The 18,686-nt window shown below is 42.4% G+C and overlaps 1 protein-coding gene across 2 annotated transcripts in view; it reads right to left on the bottom strand.

Moving 5' to 3' along the window:
• The window catches only part of GADL1 (glutamate decarboxylase like 1), a 134,164-nt gene extending 115,843 nt beyond the window's left edge, over positions 1-18,321 (bottom strand). Inside the window, exon 1 of one of the 2 annotated variants that reach the window (XM_032459372.1) lies at positions 17,822-18,321. In XM_032459372.1, the coding sequence (XP_032315263.1) occupies positions 17,822-17,858 (37 nt within the window). In that variant the 5' untranslated portion in view covers positions 17,859-18,321. The remainder of the gene's footprint in view (positions 1-17,821) is intronic. The other variant, XM_032459373.1, reaches the window with a different exon arrangement.
• Positions 18,322-18,686: the final 365 nt, after the last annotated feature.

Here is an 18,686-nt window from a genome sequence, read left to right as displayed (position 1 = left end):
TAAGTAGGGAATGCAAATCTGGATTCAGGGATGAATTGCTCAGTAATGCTGAGAAGAAGGTGAGGCCACCACCAGCATCTTCCTCCTCATCCGTTATGTCGCACAGAAACAGCCTCCCCTCCGTATACAATCAAAGCAAATATTCCAAAAATGCTAACCTACCTGGAAGCCAACACAGTCACATAAACTACATTATAGATAGTGCCCCTGGTGTGGCAGATGCAGGAGCTCCGGGGACACCCACACATCTCATTGCTACTCTTCTGCTGATAAATGAGGCGCTCACAGAACGCTGCAAAATCAACTGTAAAGGCATTGGCAGGGGCTATTCCACAGCTGAGACCCAACGAAGCATGAGTTTGGCTCCATCTATAAGATGTGCCAAGGTTGGTTTTTGGCCAATTTTGTGTAGGATCAAGGGATCTTTGAGCCTGACAGGCACATACAGATAGTTTAGGAAATGTCCTCATTTTGAATTTGAGGGAACTGTGATTTAGTGGCACACAGACTGTTTGATGCTTGTGTACCCCCTTTCGTAGGTCTATCAGGTCCTCTAAGGGCTGTCCACATGATACTCTCATAAGCATTGAGAACCAATTTCACATAATAACAACCACCATTTATTTAGCACTTGCTACGTGCCAGGTTTTGATAAGTCCTTTACCAACAGTAGTACATTTAACCCACACAACAACCCTGTGAAGATACAAAAGACTAAGACCCTCTCTGGTGAAGTTAAGCAGAAAAATAATTTATTGGGAGGGTGTATAAATTATCTATAGTTGTGCAACAAATGACCCCAAAACGTAGTACGACTTGTGTGTCGGCTTGGAGCTGAGCTCAGAGTGGGAAGATGAGATAGCTGGTCTGCACTCTCCTTGCAAGCTTTCATTATCCAAGAGATTAGACTGGCCTTCTTTAGCAGGTGACAGCAGGTTCAAAGACAGTGAAGGCAAAAGCCACAAAGCTTCTTGAAAGATCTTGGACTGGATGTCACATCTTTTTTTTTTTTAACTTTTGCTCTGTTGGTCAAAACAAGGCACAAGGAAAATTGTACTTACTGATCTAGGAACAAAGCTCACCTCTTGCGGGCAGAAGGCAACGTCACGTTGCAAAGTGGTACGCATCCTAGGAAGGAAGGGATTTGCAGCCATCTTTGCAACCCATCAGAGTCTACCCTCTGACCACAAATTACTCTCATTCCTCCCGTCCACAAAATATGCTCATTCCTTTCCCAGGACCTCCCAAATCTTATCCCATTATAGAACAGACTTGGATTCTGGGATCTCATTATTTGTTTCAGGCCCACAGGCAGACAGGGCTGCTCAGTTGCAGCTGTTCTTGGTCCAGGGAACCCATAAACTAAAACACAAGTTATCCGACACCACACACAACACACAATAGTGTGAAGGTCGGGATAACTGCCACCAACTTGCCCCGGAAAGACTGAGGGCACAGGGCCAGGCACTGACCCGGAGCAGTTCTGAAATCTAACAAGGCGCACGCTGCATGTATTGAAGGGGGTCTGATTCTGCCCTCTGGGGTGGCTCCCTAGCCCAGTATTCTCTGTGGCTCTTGGCTCTGCTCTCTGGCAGAAGTGAAGAAGCACCCTTGCTGACAGTCTTGGAGGTAGGACACAGTGATGGGTACATGCTAGTACTTTGCAGCTTGGCCTCAGTCTCTTCTCTCATCTGTACACGTGGTTCTTGATCCCCAGAGAGGGCAGCTGCATAGAGAAGCAGCGTTCTTCCGCCAGGTCCTTTCACAGTCACACTGGCAGCTGTGTATGCCTGCACTCACGGATTTCCAGACAAGCTCTCTCATATCCACTCTCGGCAGAGCTTCAGCAGGGCTGGTGAGTGACTTTTCTCTGACTTCTAACTTCCCCTTGTGGAATTTTGCTTTCACAGCTCCTCCCACAATCGTGTAAGGGTTCATTCCAATAATGAAGTCCTTATTCCACAGTGCTCCTTACTCACAACATGTCTTTACATTTAATCTTCATCACAGCTGTTCAGGTTATAGACATCCTCATTTCACAGACAAGGACGCTGAGGCTCAGAGAAGTTAGGTCACTTTCCCAGGGCTTCACAGCTAAAAGATGTCAGAGCTCAGATTTGACCTCAGATCTATCTGATTCCCGAGCCTGTGCATGTGATTCCTATGTTCCATCTACTGGGAGACAAGGGATGGGGACAGTGGTGTGCTGCTGAAATTGTTTCTGAAGAGAAAAAGACCCCGACTGATAGCATTCGCCTACTTCTATGGTATGCAGAATCCCATCAAGCTAATTTCAAGGTATCAATAGTTTACAGATTGGTTTACAAGATTTCTGAATATTTGACACTCTTCCATGAGCTGATACAAGGCGGCTTCAGCCCACCACGCGATGGAGACCTAGGAAAACAAAAGTTCTCCAGTAAGGAAATGTAATCTTAGTTAACAAAAGTAGGGTGGGGGGTCCTTCCGGGGTCTTGTCCATGCGCAAGCTCTCTGATTTCCAAGTGCTAGCACCTTCACCTCTTTGCCTGCGGCCTTTCTATTCTGCCCACTTGCATGGCAGACCTGATGCTCTGAAAAGTGAATACCCGTGTCAGCATCACTTAGCCAACAACTGACAGAAATCGGTGTGTACACCTCCAGCCCTCTTGTCCTTCATACGGTAACTCCGAGCTGTGTGTTCTTCATCAACACCCTACCCACCCAGCGGAAGTAAGCTGTAGCCACCCACCGTGCGACCTTGCTTTGTAAACTATTCTCTGCCTCCCTGGGACCACCTTCCAAAGGTACCACCTATCCTTGACTCGCGATCTGTTTCTGGAAAAAACAAATCAAAACGAGTGGCTGCCATTTTTTTAAGTGCCTGTGGCCCAGACAAACACTGGGCTAGGTACTTACATGTCTTTGTGCAAATCTTCATAACACATTATGAGGCAAGTAGCATGCCCAATTCTACAGATATGGAAATGAGGATCAAAGAGGTTAATTAACTTAATGGAGGTCACACAGCTGGTCTAGCAAACAGCAGAGCTGATATTTAAACGGTGATCGATTGCAACATCTCTTCTCTCTCCGCTAAACCAGGCAGCCCCTCTCGCCAGGGAGACTGGACTAACACAGGTGAAACAATAAAAGAACAATTAACTGCTACGCTGACATACTGTATTGAACACTTTCGGGCAAAACTGTCATCATATGTAGTGTTCCACAATTACTTTCGAAAATTCTCTTTTGTTGTGCCATCAACTTGAAAAATAAGACTACTGACAAATACTAGGAAATTCAATTTTTCATAGATTTCCTTTCTCCTCTATCACTGCTTCATACAAATTAGGTCCTGAAATAAAGCTGAGCCGATGGCACAGCAGAATATACCATGAGGAAAACGCGTATGCAGAAAATATGTTCCCTGGATGTATTTTTTTTCCCCACATAGCATCTGAAAGAACAGATAAGATAGGTCATAAAATACCAACTAAGTCTGTATTGATTTTGTAAGTCGATGCAAAGTATTAGGAGATCAAACAGCACAGCATCCAGAGTGCTGAACTGGGAACAGTCTTATCAGCTAGGAAACTTAAACAAAGGGAGGATTTAGTAATATATTTAAGAGACAGAAAAGGGAGTGTGGAAGTGTGAGATTCGTCAATGCTGCAGCTAAATCACCAAAACAGATTTTAATATTTAATAACAGCTTGCTGACATCAAGTGATTTAGATAGTTGCTCTGCAGTATTTCCCACTAGGAAGCTCTTGGACGCTGAAATCACTAGCCCTGCACCAAGATACCACAGATGCTGGTGGAAACAAATATAAATCCAGCTCTGACTTAATCAGTATTTTGCAGGGTTGATTTCTTGCATTTAATTATCTGCTCTGACAATGTGCGCAGAAAGAACACTGTGGAATTTGGAACAAGGGGCTCCTAGCACCCATTCTAACCCTACATGGTTCTGTGGCTGCCAAGTAGTGGTTTAACCTCTCTGGTTAAATGACGCTGTGTTGTTCAGTGGAGCCGCCTTCATGAATGACCTGAGCCAGATCTTCTGCAAAACTAGCCGCAGCTCCTACATCAGCACTTGCTGCTTCTCCTTGAACCTGGATGCTATGGGGACGGCTTCTTTCCTTAAACCTCGTGAACCAACTTCTGCTGGCTTCAGACTTTCTTCTGCAGCCTCCTCACCTCTCTCAACCTTCCCAGAATTGCAGAGAGTTAGGACCCGGCTCTGGATTAGGCGTGGGCTTCAGGGAATGTTGTGTCTGACTTGATCTTCTATCCAGACCACTCCAACTATCAGCAAAAAGACTGCGTCTCTTTCTTGTCATTCACGTGTTCACTGAGTAGCACTTTTAATGTCCCTCAAGAACTTTTCCTTTACATTCACAACTTGGCTAACTGTTGGGTGCAAGAGACCCAGATTTCAACTTATCTCGGCTTTCGGCACGACTTCCTCACTAAGCTCACTCTTTCTTAGCTTTTGATTTAAAGTGAGAGACATGAGACTCCTCCTTTCCCTTGAATGCATGGTGGCCTTTGAAGGGTTATGAATTGGCCTAATTTCAGTGTTGCTGTGTCTCAGGGAATAGGGAAGCCCAAGGAGAGGGAGGAAAATGGGGGAACGGCTGGTCCAGGGAGCAGTCAGCACACACACACACTCATAGATTCAGGCTGCCGTCTTGTATGGGCATGGTTCATGGTGCCCCAAGACAATGACAACAGTAACGGTGCCCAAGACAATGACAACAGTAACGTCCAAGAGCACAGATCACCATAGAAATATGAGAATCATCATGGGAAAGTCTGAAATACTGTGACAGTTACCAAAATGTGACACAGAGTCACAACGTGAGCAAACGCTTTTGGAAAAGTGGCACCAATAGACTTGCTCAACACAGGGTTGCCACAAACCTATTTGTAAAAAGCACAGTATCAGGGAAGCGCAGTAAAGCAAAGTAAATAAAAAAGGTCTGCTTGTGTCTTTATTCAGGGTCTCTAATCAATCTTATGCTCCCCAGGAGTCTCCACTGATGGAAGGAGGTAACACAATCTATTTAGTCCAATCTGGTTAAAATTTGGTCAGATGCAGTAAATTAAACAGCCCCGTGAGGCAGCGCTCAGGTTTACAATGCTCAGGAAAAATGCTTGGTCTCTCAGATCTTCACTGCCCTCTCTCCTAATCGTCCTCCTGATGGCTTCTGGCTGCACAGGGAGGAAAGCAGGTGATACTCCACTTCAGGACGGAGGAGGGGCAGGGACCCTGGCACCCTTGTCTCTGGGTAATCTCACTGGCCTACAGCTTCACTCCCTTCCCCTCTGGCAGTCATGGCTGAGGCATAATCGTGGGCTCCTCTCTCTCATCTTGGTCAGATACTGCGGATGCTCCCTGCCCAAGGCGGCCCTGAGACAGGAGGGAAGCGGGCAGGGCACAGTCATTCAAGGAATGACCCAGCAGTTAACACCAGGATGGTGGAAGAGTCAACTCCCAGTAGACCTTGAGGCTCAGGACGGTGGGAGATTTGACTTCTAGTAGACCTGGAGCGTCATTATATGCTCATTGCACTATATTACCGTGGTAAATGGCATCCTGATGTGCCACGGCAGTTCCCAGGCTGACCATAAAAGGTCAAAAAGTGGGTGGTGGCCCAATTCCTGGGAACCCCAGCCCCCTTCCCAAAGTAGCTGGAATAATCCTCCCACTTGTTAGCATCTGAAGCTACCGCCCATAAAAACTAACAACCCCACACCTCAGGGCCGCTCTCCCTTCTGGGTGAGGCGGCCCACACTCTGTCTATGGGGTGTGCATCTACTTTTGCTTTAACCTGAGCACCCAACCCTGACATTTCATGGCCTTTCTCTAGCTTTCTGAAATAGCCTACACTCTGTGCAGTATGTATCTCTCTAAATAAATCTACCTTTACTCAACTGTGGCTCACTCTTAAATTCTTTCCTGCGTAAAGCCAAGGACCCACACTTGGCGGGGTGTCCCAGGGACTCAGCCGAGACCTGGGACACAGCCCTCCTCAAGCCCCACATCCGTTTTTCCTGAATTGGCCTCACCTTGGCTGTTGGTAATAATGCAGACCCCTCTGGGATTATACCCTGTCCTTCACCAGCTCCTTAACAGAGCAGGTCTATCCCACTGTTTCTGCTTTGTTCTCATAAGAGACAGACCCTTGGGAGGACCAAGGGTACTCCATCCAACTACCTTCCTCTGAGGACAAGAGGGTCTCTCTGAGTCACCTCCACCTCCTGGAGAGCTAAATCCAGCCTCCATCCCTTCATCCATCATCTTCAGGGAGCCATCACTCTTTTACTTTGAAGAGGCTGCCAGGTGGCCTCCTCTGAGAGAAGATGGTAAAGATCTCTGTTTTTACCTTCAGTGTTCCCATTAAATTACCATATACATAAATGATTTACTGCCCCTCCAGGGTCCTTGGCTTCGATCTCAAGTAATAAGTCTGTCAGTACTGGCCTATCTTGCTTCAGTCTCTTTTTCTGGCCCCCTTATCCCTTCATGTCTTGAGTGGAGATTTTTCAGTGACTTTTTTTTAAATTAAATATTCTCTTTTTTGACCCTAGCTTGATGGATACCCTTTAAAGGTGCAAAAGGGACTCTTCTCTGTACTATGGACAAAACTCCATGATTTTGTCTTTGAGGTCTAGTTCAAGGGGAATTAAAAGAATTTAGAAAGTCCTGTCTCCGGGCAATAGCCTGTTTTGCAAAACTATTGTTTTGCTCTGAGACCCTCATTTTGACCATAGTAATCCAATCAGCAACTGTCTTGCCCTTTGCATTCTACCTGTAAAGATCATACTCTGTCTCAGGCAGACATCTACTTGCAGAGAAGAGCAGGTACTCAGAAGTAGCAGAAGAAAAGCACAGTAATGGTTTTTTGAAATATCACATCCACAGAAATGATCTAAAGTTGGATTGTGGTGACGGTTGCACAACTCGTAAAATTTACTAAAAACTGAACTGCACAAACAGGTGAGTTTTATGATGTGGAAATCGTACCTCAATAAAGCTCTTAAAAGAATCATGCACAATGTAAAAAAGAGGGAAGCACAGTTGCTCGGCCTCCTGTCAGCTGTACTGTGGACCTCTTAGTGGTGCAGCTGATGGGAGTAATGGAAACAGAGCAAGGAGGGAGAGAACATGCTGGAACCGTCCTTTCCATGAGGGTCAGGGATGAATCATACTCCCAGTGCAGTTTGGTGAGTAGAAAGCTGTAACTCTCCCTTAAACTGGGACTTACCTGCCACCTCCGTTTACATGTGTATCTCTTGAGCAATAAAATGTTATTGGTTTCTTCCAATTGTAAACATGAGCTGTAATTATTCATGCATATGTGTACATAGAAATATGTTTGCATTTACACACACTTTGTATGGAAGCTCCTTATCTGGCAAGGTCCACCATCCAGAATGTACACAAGAATAGAGAGGAATGCAAAATAAATAGAACAATGGCAAGGGAGCAGATACTGATCACCTCTGCTTGTAGACCTCTTCCGACCTCATTCAGGGGCAATCTACCTTGGATCATGGACAATTCCAAACTTCTGTGAGCCAAAAAACCAAGATGAGGTGATAACCAAGCAACTGGAGTAAGTGTGGCAAATAGTGACTTAAAATGCTACTAGGATTTATTAGGAGAAAGAAAATACAGCTGACACTCATGGGAAATCATGATGAAGGGGACAGTCAGGACAGAAGAAGATACAAGAATTCAAGAACAGCAATCTGACATCATTCAGTGAAGGGACCAAGAGACAGATGGACGCATCTCGACTTCTGAGAAGTGTTACAATAGTATTCAGTGCTCACCGTGGCAATGTCAAGATACACACAGAAGGTCAAACTTTCTCAGGCAGGCAAGTAAATTTTTAAATTATCTTACACATTTTTCTATCCTTGAAAGTATTTTTGTTTGCGTGTTTATTTATTTTTAAATTGGGAATTCTTCTTTATTGTGGTAAAAAAAAAAACACACACAACATAAAATTTACCATCATAACCATTTTTAAGTATAGAGTTCACTGTGTTAAGTGTATTCACACTGATGTGATACAGATCTCCAGGACTTTTTGATCTTGCAGAACTGAAACACTGAAACTCTGTACCCGTTAAATACTTCTCACTCCTCTAACCCTCTGTCCCTGATAACCACCATTCTACTTTCTACTTCATATGAGTGGAATTATACAGTATTTGTCTTTTTATGACTGGTTTCTTTCACTTAGCATAATGTCCTTAAGATTCATATATATCTTGCAGCATGTGACAGATTTCTATCATTTTTAAGGCTAAATAACATTCCATTCTATGTATGTACCATATTTAGTACATATATTCATCCACTGATGGGCATGTGGGTTGCTTCCACTTCTTGGCTATTATGAACAGAGCTGCTATAAGCCAGCACTCTTCTCTTTAAGACCCTGTTTCAAATTATTTGGCATATTTATCCAGAAGTGGAGTAACTGGTAGCTATATGGTAGTTTCATTTTCCATTTTCTGAGGAACCTCTGTACTGTTTTTCATAGCAGTTACACCATTTTACAATCCAACTAAAAAAAAAAAAAAAAGGTAAAAATCCCTCTCTCTCTCTCCTATGCTATATTTCTCCATTACAGTCTCTGCCTGTGCTGTTTCAGTTCTGAGCAGCAAGAACCTTGAACATCACTGTCCTTTCCCAATTACCCTATTAGGGGGGATAAAAGCCAAAGGTCTACTTTTCTCACATTAGAGTGCATTTGCTATATGGTTTGGAAAATGTATTTAAACCAAGTCTTATTTTAAAACATACTCCCCATAGAATTCCATCCATATTTATCCCTATAATTCAATGTGATAAATATTTATTGAGGGAGGAAGGTAGGAAATACGTATTTTCAATGTGCTAGGTACTTCCCATTGTTCTCACCAAACCCCCTGAGGTAAGCAGTGTTATTTCTTACCTCCACCATACTGGGAAGTGAACCGATGTTCAGAAAGGGGCCTTGCTGCTCTGTGAGCCAGAAACTAGCCTTGGTCTAGTTCAAGATCAAAGCTCAAACCCTGTCCTTCCCTCTCACAACCCAGACAGCAGCCTACTGTTTTGCCAACAGCAGCTTTACCAAATGCAAAATTGGTCAAGAAAAAGAATATGAAAACAAGCATATGTATGTTCATGTATGGCTGAAGCACTGTGCTGCACACCAGAAACTGACACAACATTGTAAACTGACTGTACGTCAATAAAAATGTATATAAAAGTAAAACAAAAATGCAAATTGGTCAATACAATGATTTATCAAAAAATAAATAAATATTTCCAGTCACTGGATTTCTAGGGATGGGTAATCCTCATGCACTCCTCGGTAAATTTTCAACTCTCTATTAAATAAAACTTAAAACATTGTTAATCCTTTTGCAGACTAGTAGAGTTCTCCCTTTTTTTTTTTTTTTTTTTGCTTCTATATTTTAAATTTTCAGCCAGTTATTTTTTTTTCCTGTATCTTATTTGTGATAAAAAAAAAAAATGTTCAAACAACCTGAGTATTTAGCAACAGAGGATTAACAAGAACACATTTAGATTCCAATGTAAGGATTCATTTGAACAATAGAACTGACATTCATGCCTGTGTAACCATATAAAAGCAAAACCATAAGAATATAGCTGGAAAGCCTGGCCTAGAATGAATGACAAAAACGTTTAAGATTAAATGAAAAAAAAAATTAAAACCATTTTCTGTCAGAAGCAATGCAGACTCACCGTAGAAAATACAGATAAGCCAAAGAACTTAAGGAAAAAAATCCATTATCCAGCCAATCATACACCACTAACTACTTTTAATCCCCATGTAGATATTCTTCCAGTTCCATATGTATAAATGAATTCTTATTTTTAACAAAAAGGACTCTTACCTATTCTGTAAACTATAATTTAAGTAACTTAGCATTTATATTTTTCAAACTATACAATTTCTAAACATTTAATGCACTCCTACATTTTACTAATACTAACAGTAAAGACAAGAAATAATTGCCTGAAAATTAAGCAATCAAAAAACAGTAGAAAGTATGAAAATTTTTGAATATAGGTCAAAAGAGGGCTTAAAATATAAATTTTTATAAAGCTGCCCCATGATGCCCTCAAATTACTAGTATTTCAAATAATTAGTGAGAGCATCAATTTTCAACCAACTCATTATAATGCTTAATGATGTTAATGAAAGAATTGAGGAGCTAAATAGGAGAGGCTTAACAAAACGTTTTATTGCCTAATAATAAAAAGGCTAATAGATAAAATGACTTTATGGTTGTTTCTAGAATTTTAAGGTCAGATTAGGAAATGTAACTTAGCTAAGAGGACTGAGAAAGGGAGGGCTAGGGTGGCATACACTGGACTTCAAAAGAAAGCATTCTTCAAGGGAAATGTTGACCCACGAGCACAAAAGCAGCAAAATTCAAATTGTGGAGAATTCTATAAACCAAATGGCCCAGAATCTTCAAAAATTAATCATATGACTAGAAAAGGACAGGAGGGTAAATCTGTAAATTAAAAGATATATCACAATTTTTCAAATGGGTAAGACATAATTGTTAGGTCTAGGAATGCATATTTGGTTGGTTAAATTATAAACTATTATTTATACATTTATAAACATTATAAATGATGTTATTAAAAATGCAAAACAGCATGTTTCACAGAACTAGAACAAGTAATTTTAAAAATTTGTATGAAAAAACAGAAGACCTCAAATAGCCAATACAATCTTAGAAAAGAAGAACACACCTGGGGAAATCACGCTCTCTGACTTCAGACTGAACTACAAAGCTACAGTAATCAAAACAGTGTGGACTGACACAAAAACAGACACACAGATCAGTGGAACAGTGTAGAGAGCCCAGAAATAAGCCTTCATACATATAGTCAGTTAATCTATGACAAAGAATGCAAAAATATACAATGGAGAAAAGACAGTCTCTTCAATAAGTGGTGCTGGAAACCACTGGGAAAACTGGACAGCAGCACGCAAATCAATGAAGTTAGAACACTCCCTCACTCCATACACAAAAATAAACTCAAAATGGCTCTTAAAGACTTAAATGTAAGACTGGAAACCATAAGACTCCTAGAAGAAAACATGGGAGGAACACTCTTTAACATAAATTGCAGCAATGGGGGGGAGGGGTCCTGTCTCCTAAAGCAAAGGAAATAAAAGCAAAAATGAATAAATGGGATCTAATTAAACTTAAGAACTTTTGCACAGCAAAGGAAACCATCAAAAAAATGAAAAGATAAGCTACTGAATCGGATAAAATATTTGCAAATGATATGACTGGTAAGGGGTTAAAATTCAAAATATACAAACAGCTCATACAACTCAACATCAGGAAAAAAAAACAACCCAATAAAAACTTGGGCAGAAAACCTGAATAGACATTTTTCCAAAGAAGGTATACAGATGGCCAAAAGGCACATGAAAATATGCTCAATATAGCTAATCATCAGAGAAATGAAAATTAAAACTACAATGATGTCACCTCACACACACAGAATGGCTATCACCAAAAAGAACACAAATAACAAACGTTAGCAAGAATGTGGGAGAAAAGGAACCCTCATACACTGTTGGTAGGAATGTAAATTGGTGCAGCCTCTGTGGAAAATGGTATGGAGGTTTCTCAGAAAACTACAGAAAAATAGAACTACCATATGACCAAGCAATTCTACTCCTGGCTATATATCCAGCAAAAAACAAAAATGCTAATTAGAAAAAATAACATGCACTTCAACATTTGTAGCAGCATTGTTCACAATTGCCAAGATATGGAAGCAAACTAAGTGGCCATCAACAAATAAATAGATTAAGAGTATGTGATATATATATATACATACACACACATATACATATACACACAATGGACTACTATTCAGCCATAAAAAGGGATGAAATTTTGCCATGTACAACAATACTTACAGACGTTGAGGGTATTATGCTCAGTGAAATAAGTCAGACAGAGAAAGACAAATTCTAAATGATATCATTTATATGTGGAATCTAAAAAATAAAACAAACTAATGAATATAACAAAAAAAGAAACAGATTCACAGTTACAGAGAACAAACTATTCATTACCATTGGGGAGAGGGGTGAGGAGAGGGGCAATACAGAGGTAGAGCATTAAGAGGTACAAACTATTATGTATAAAATGAGCTACAAGGATGTATTGTACAACACAGGGAGAATAGTCAGTCTTTTATAATAACTGTAAATGGACTATAAACTTAAAAAATTATGAATCACTATGTTGTACACCTGAAACATATAATATTGTACATCAACTATCCCTTGATTAGAAAAAAGAAAAAAAAATACTTAAGGTGAAATGTTACTCATTCACAGCTCTATTCCCAAAGAATGGTAACTTTAAAAAAGAAAAAAAGGGGAAGATATCACCCTGCTTCACAAAGTTCTTGTTTCTGGAACTAACTAACCCTGCCAGCAGGGGAAGGATACTCAGCAATGATCACCATGAAAGCAACTCAAGTACAGACACAAAACACAGGGAACACTTACTAATCAGGTGTTCATGAACTGGCATAACATCATTACACAACAAAGGAGGGAGAGCCCAGGGCAGAGGGGAGACCAGAAGTTAGCTTGACTATGATTTCCCCCAAAACAATGTATTTAACATGGCGACATTAATATCTTTGTCATTGGCACTGAGTTACTTTTTTTTCCTTACTTTGAGTTTCTTTTTCAATTGCTCATCTCCTTTAAGTCAATTATGGTATGTTGTAACCCGGAGATTCTGGAACTTATTTAAATGTTCAAAACAAGTTGGAAAGGCAAATTTGGAAAATTAGTTGAGAAGACAATTGAAGTGTCCAGTGACAAGGGATTAGGTAGTGAAGTGTAAGTGATTTTTGATAATGTTTTATAATACATATTTCTTATATTGTGTTTCCTCCTTATAAGAGAAAGCAAGTTCACTACATAAGGATCAGAAACATGAACGAGTGGGAAAAAATTTTTTTAATATCCATGATCCCATCCATCCAGAGGCAACACCTATTAATCCTTTGTTATCCCTCCATCTAAATCCTCTTGCAACACTTAAACATTTTCCAAAAACAGCATGCCTTCACATCGCATTTTACAGCTTACCATAATTTAAGCCATCCAATGAAAGGGCATTTACATGTTTTAAATAACACCCTACTGTTTGGCATGTAAACACGTACAAATTTTTACTGTTATAAACAACTTGGAGGAGGAAAAAGGGAATATGAATCCAAGAATTAAATGCAAAAGCAACAAGGACTAAAGGATTTCAGGAATCATGCCTTGTTACCTCCCATCACTCTCCTGTTCATTCATGCATTTATTTGTTTATCCAACAAACATATGTTGAATCTATGTGCCTACTCTGCAGACACTTAGCTAGGTGCTGGGATCCAACAAATAGAAACATATGATGCCAGCCCTCATGGATTTTATGCAAGAAAAAGAGATATAAACAAACAATTACAAAAAACACTCTAAAAAGTGTTACAGTACAGACAATACAGGGTTTACCAAAGTACTCACATTAGAAAAATCAGTGAGCAAGAATAAAGTCTTGAGAGTCGATGGTGAGGGTAACTCCATAGTGGCATGGACCAAACTGCTTTCTGAAAATCACTTCCCCGCAAGTCACCTAAACTCCTAACTCCTTTTTCTCTTTTAATTTATAAATTAACTTCTCTTCAGTCTTTCCCCAAAATGAAAGCCAAAGTTGCCAAGACACAGTAGTAGCAACCAAAGTACACACACAGCTGTGTGTCTGTTGACACATCTGATAGGCTGCCTGCATCAGCAGGTAGCCAGTGCCCAGTCGCCATGCTGTTGAATGGATATTACCCTAACCCTATCTGTCTGGAGAGTTGCATAGTGCTGACACGTTCCAATTACCCCACTAACCCCTACATCCTATTTTCTGGACATAATAAGTTTGTTTATGGGGAGCCTGCTACCTGCTGGACACTGTATATTTCTTATTACTGGTTGTATTTTATCTATTTATTTTCTTGAAGTATAGTTGGTTTACATTGTTGTTAATTTCTGGTGTACATCATAGTGATTCATTTATAAGTATATATACATCTATTCCTTTTCATATTCCTTTTCATTATGGATTATTACAAGATATTGAACATTGTTCCCCATGCTATACAGTAGATCTTGTTGTTTATCTCTTTTATATATAGTAGCTAGTATCTGCAAATTCCAAACTCCTACTTTATGCCTTTCTATCTTCTTTCCCCCCTGGTAACCATAACTTTGTTTTGTAAGTCTGTGAGTCTGACTATGAACAGTGGATGTTTCTAACCCTACTTTACAGATGAAGAAACCGGCTCACAGAGTTTCAATCACGTATCCAGAGATACACGTCAGAGCAGGCTGACAGCCAGAGTATACAATATGTGCTCTTCTCCTTCCTCTGTTCCCACAGTTACCTGGAGAGAACAGCTCTCGTCTGCTGAGGGCCTACCTGCTCCCTGGGCACTGCCTTCTAATGTGGACCTATCTGCTGTAGCCTGAGAAAGATCGGAGCCCTGGTAAACCTGCTCGGAGAAGGGCCGATCGAGAGTGTCCCATGGGGTATTGCCCTCTCCCTCAGAAAGGCCAAGCTGCCCTTCCTTCCTAGTGCCCAGAGGATTCCTGCCCCAGGGGCAAAGCACCCGTCAGTACCCTGGCCAGAGAGGCAGGGGGAGCTGCCACTTTCAGCCCTTTGAATATCAATAGTCCTTCCTCCCAACTTTCCCATCCATAGGAAGAGGGAAGGATGCTGCTGTCACTGCAGTGAGCTTAGAGCCACTTTCCAGGAGCCTCTCCAGCGTTCTTCCTGTGGTCCCTGAATGGGCGGGCAAAGGATGCTGCCGTATGCCACCTGTGGGTGTTCAACATCACAGCCCAGCTGGCAGCACAGGCCCCGGGTTAGGTGCTAGGGGCGTGGACTCTGGGGTTAGACACCTGGACTGAACACTCAGAGCTGACAGCCACTCATTCAGAGCCTCAGTTTTCTCAAAAAAAAAAAAAAAAGAAAAAAGAAAGAAAGAAAGAAAGAAAAAAAAAAGCAGACCATAATAGCTCTCCTCCCATTGACTTGCTAGTGAGGGGTAGAGAAAATAGTGCTTACAGCTCAGCAGTGCAGGTTAGTGTCCAATAAATGTAAGCCCTTGCTATCCTAAATGAAGGATCAGCCACTGGTGATAGATTTTACCTGCCATGGGGTTCATTTAAATGATGATAGGAAGGAGTAAATAAAAAGTGAAAAGTTTAGAGAGGGGAAGAAAACAGAGAGATATAGAGGAGGCCAAAAAAAATTACACCGGAACGCTGTTCCTGAATGTCATGGTTTCAATTTTATTACAACATGCCAGACTTACAACAGTATATGAAAGTCAGCTTTTCCACAGAAAAAAAGTTTCTGTTCCTTACCAGTAAAACTTGTTTTTTTTTTTCCATTTTTAAAGGTTTCAACAAGAATCAAAGCTGAATAAAATAAAAACAATGACTTTGCAAGCTGAATTATGGGGAAGGTTTTGTTATTATTTCAAACCATAGGGGAAAATGTTATGTGAGTCCAAAGAATTCTTTCTTTCTAATGGAACTAAAATTTGAGTCTGATAGAATTAATTGCCTAAATATCTCTTGGGTGGACTTCAGGCCAGATTACAAACTGGATCAAAGCATGAAGAGTGGAATAAGAATTCTTTAGAGGGGAGGGTAGAGCTCAGTGGTAGAGCACGTGCTTAGCGTGCAGGAGGTCCTGGGTTCAACCCCCTAGTACTTCTGTGAGATAAATAAATAAGCTGAATTATCCCCCACCCCCCCCAAAAAAAAAAAAACGACAAAACAAAAATGGAATTAAAAAAAGAATTCTTTATCAGCAACAGGCTTCCCTATGGTGTTCTTCCATAACGTATATTCTGTAACAGATACTCAAGCGTTTTTTTTTTTAAACACAGGAGCGTCATTTAATATACTCATCAGATGCCACCTCCTGCAGTCTTGTTATACATACTTGGAAATTTACTGAGTCTGACAGATACGTACCCTGTACTCTTTTAAGATGTCATAGCAAACATTTGGCACAATTAGATGTTATTAGACATGTTGTCGCCTTGTCACCTGCTCAGGCATACCCAGACTGACAGCAGCCTGAACCTTTTGGTATCCTCCAAAATTCAGACTTCAGGTTAAACTTGGCACTTCCCTATTCATATACAAGCACCTGTTGAAGTCATCACAAGCCACAGACATACCTGGTGACAAGGACATATGCTTAACTTAGGAAGACTGGATACTTTTTTTTTAAGTTTCTAGCAGAGTTCTAAAGGGTTTGTGGCTTTAAAACAGGAATTATGATTAAAAATAAAACAAAACCAAGAGTGCAGAGCTAAGGTAGTCAGATGCAATTATCCTGCCTGTTCTTGCCCTCTGTCTTGCCTGCCATATTATTAGGAATTTTAAAAAATCAATAGTCTAATGAATCGATCAGTCCTCAAATAACTATTTGTCTTAAAATTACAGTGTGCTGCCCATAGAAACACAAAAGTAACAGTTTTACAAAACGTTCCACAAAATGCCAGTTTTTTATGTTATTGTTTTACTGAAAACAACAAATATACAACTTAAAAAAAAATAAACGTTTTCAAAAGGGGATCCAGGATAATGATGTCTTTCCTTGGGATTGTGGAAGGAAGGAATGAAATGTTTCTTGGAGCACAGTGACTCTTGCCTTGCCAACTAATGTGCAAAACGCCCCACCCTGAAAATCGCTGATCCACAGGGAACCTCTGGCCAGTACACCTGGCTCACCTGTTGAGTTGCAGCCCCTAGAGAGTTTCAACTTAACAGCAGCTTCATTAAGTCGTGTTCAGTACATTCCAAAAGGGTTATTGCTGCGAACAGGAGTTATTCCAGGAGGAGCACTCCTCCTAAAAGGTCAACAACTAACTAGTTAGTGAATGTCTGGATAGCAACAATAATGACCTTTTAGAGCAGGGCTTCATAACCAGCGGGTAACCGGAGGCAGGGAAGGGGTCTAGTTTGAAATCTTCAGCGAACATGCAAATAGGTGAATTCTGATGGGGAAAAAAAGGTTCAGAGTATTTCAACACAAGTTCGAGCAATCTTAAACGCTTCCCTCGCAGAATCGTGTAACCATTATTTCACAGCAGAGCTAAATGACACCAGAGTTCCGGAGGCAGTTTGGAGAATTCTGCTGCGGGGTGCCTTTTTTAAACAACTAGCATCCTGGGTCCCTCACCCCCAAGTTCCAATCCGAAGTACATCAGGGCATCACTCACTCTGTAAGATCAGGTAGTCTCTTCTAATGCCTGTTTGTGGAGGAGCGGGGTTGGGGGCGAGGGGGGCGAGGGGGGCTGATGCTGGGCAGTCTCAAAGCAGAAGTAAAAATCATCTTTCTTAAAGGGAAGGGACTCCTACTATGTCCTGGGGAACCAGCGGCAGCGTGCCGGGCACTGAAACCCGTCACGCGTCTGACTGACAAGCCCACCCAGAGCTCACTGCGTTCCGAGCGCGGCTACCCGCGCTCTATCCAAGTTGACTTCTTTAATCCTCAAAATAACCCGAAAAGGAGCAAAAAAGGGTGCAGAAATCCAGGAAAAGCGGGGCTTCCTACCCACACCAGCCACCTTGCAGGAAAATAAACAACCCTCCTCCTGGTCCCCCAGATCCACCGGCACCGGGCGGTCTTTAAACCCCGCGTGGGGCGGGTTAAAGGCTAAGAGGCCGCGGCGCCCGCGAGTCGTTACCGTCCAGCGGGCGCTCGCGGTCCGGGTCGCGGCTCATCGCTGCTCCGGCTCCGGGCGGCCCGGGCGCGGATCCCACAGTCCAGGCCGCGGTTGCAGTTGCCGAGGGAGCGCCCCCCTTGGGGACCCGCAGGTGCGCACGGCAGCCGCTCGGCGCTCGCCACCGCGCGGGGATGGACGGGGACGCGCTCGCGCTGCCTTCGCTCGCCTCTGGAGGCCCCGGCGCCAGCCTCCCGCGGCCGGCGCCTCTCTATTAATACTTGGCGAGCTGCTGGCGGCCTGCCGCCCACTTGACCCGGGGCCAGGGTCCCTCTGCCCAAGCTGGGAAGGGCTGGGGGACGGTGTGCGGGAGCGCGGGGCATCTGCCAGGGAAGGAACGGGCGGGGAGAATCCCCCCCTCCCCGGCAGTCCCCCGGGGTAGAGACTGGACGAGGCAGGCGAGTGAGACTTGACCTGTGACCTTTCCAGCGTCCAACCTTTTTGGAGTAACCACCTCGCAGGGTCCGATCTGGCCAGAGAAGCCCTAAGCTAAATATGATACCTCCAGCAGGCCACCCGCGCAGGGAACCTATTTTAGGGCAGCCGCGGGAAACAGGATCCGCTCCCCATTCATTCAGTACTGCCTTGACATTTAAGAGTTCCACAAGCGAATGCCTGGTCCCCGATCCGATTTCACCCTTTTGCCTCTGCGAAATTCCAACTATGGAGCCGGTCAAGGCGGTAGGCACCTCGTGGTCCGGTGGTGGAGAGCAGAAAGAGGCGGTGAATTAGAAGGGCGCACTATTAGATGGTCTTTAGATTAAAATTTCCCCAACGCTGTAATTTTTCCAGCAAGCTTCTGGAAGCTGGGTTTCAGCCATGTTCCTAT

The sequence above is a fragment of the Camelus ferus genome, chromosome 17, assembly GCF_009834535.1.
Source record: "Camelus ferus isolate YT-003-E chromosome 17, BCGSAC_Cfer_1.0, whole genome shotgun sequence".
Classification (NCBI taxonomy): domain Eukaryota; kingdom Metazoa; phylum Chordata; class Mammalia; order Artiodactyla; family Camelidae; genus Camelus; species Camelus ferus.
The sequence above is the reverse complement of the archived record's forward strand: the minus strand, read 5'-3'. Positions and strand labels throughout refer to the sequence as shown.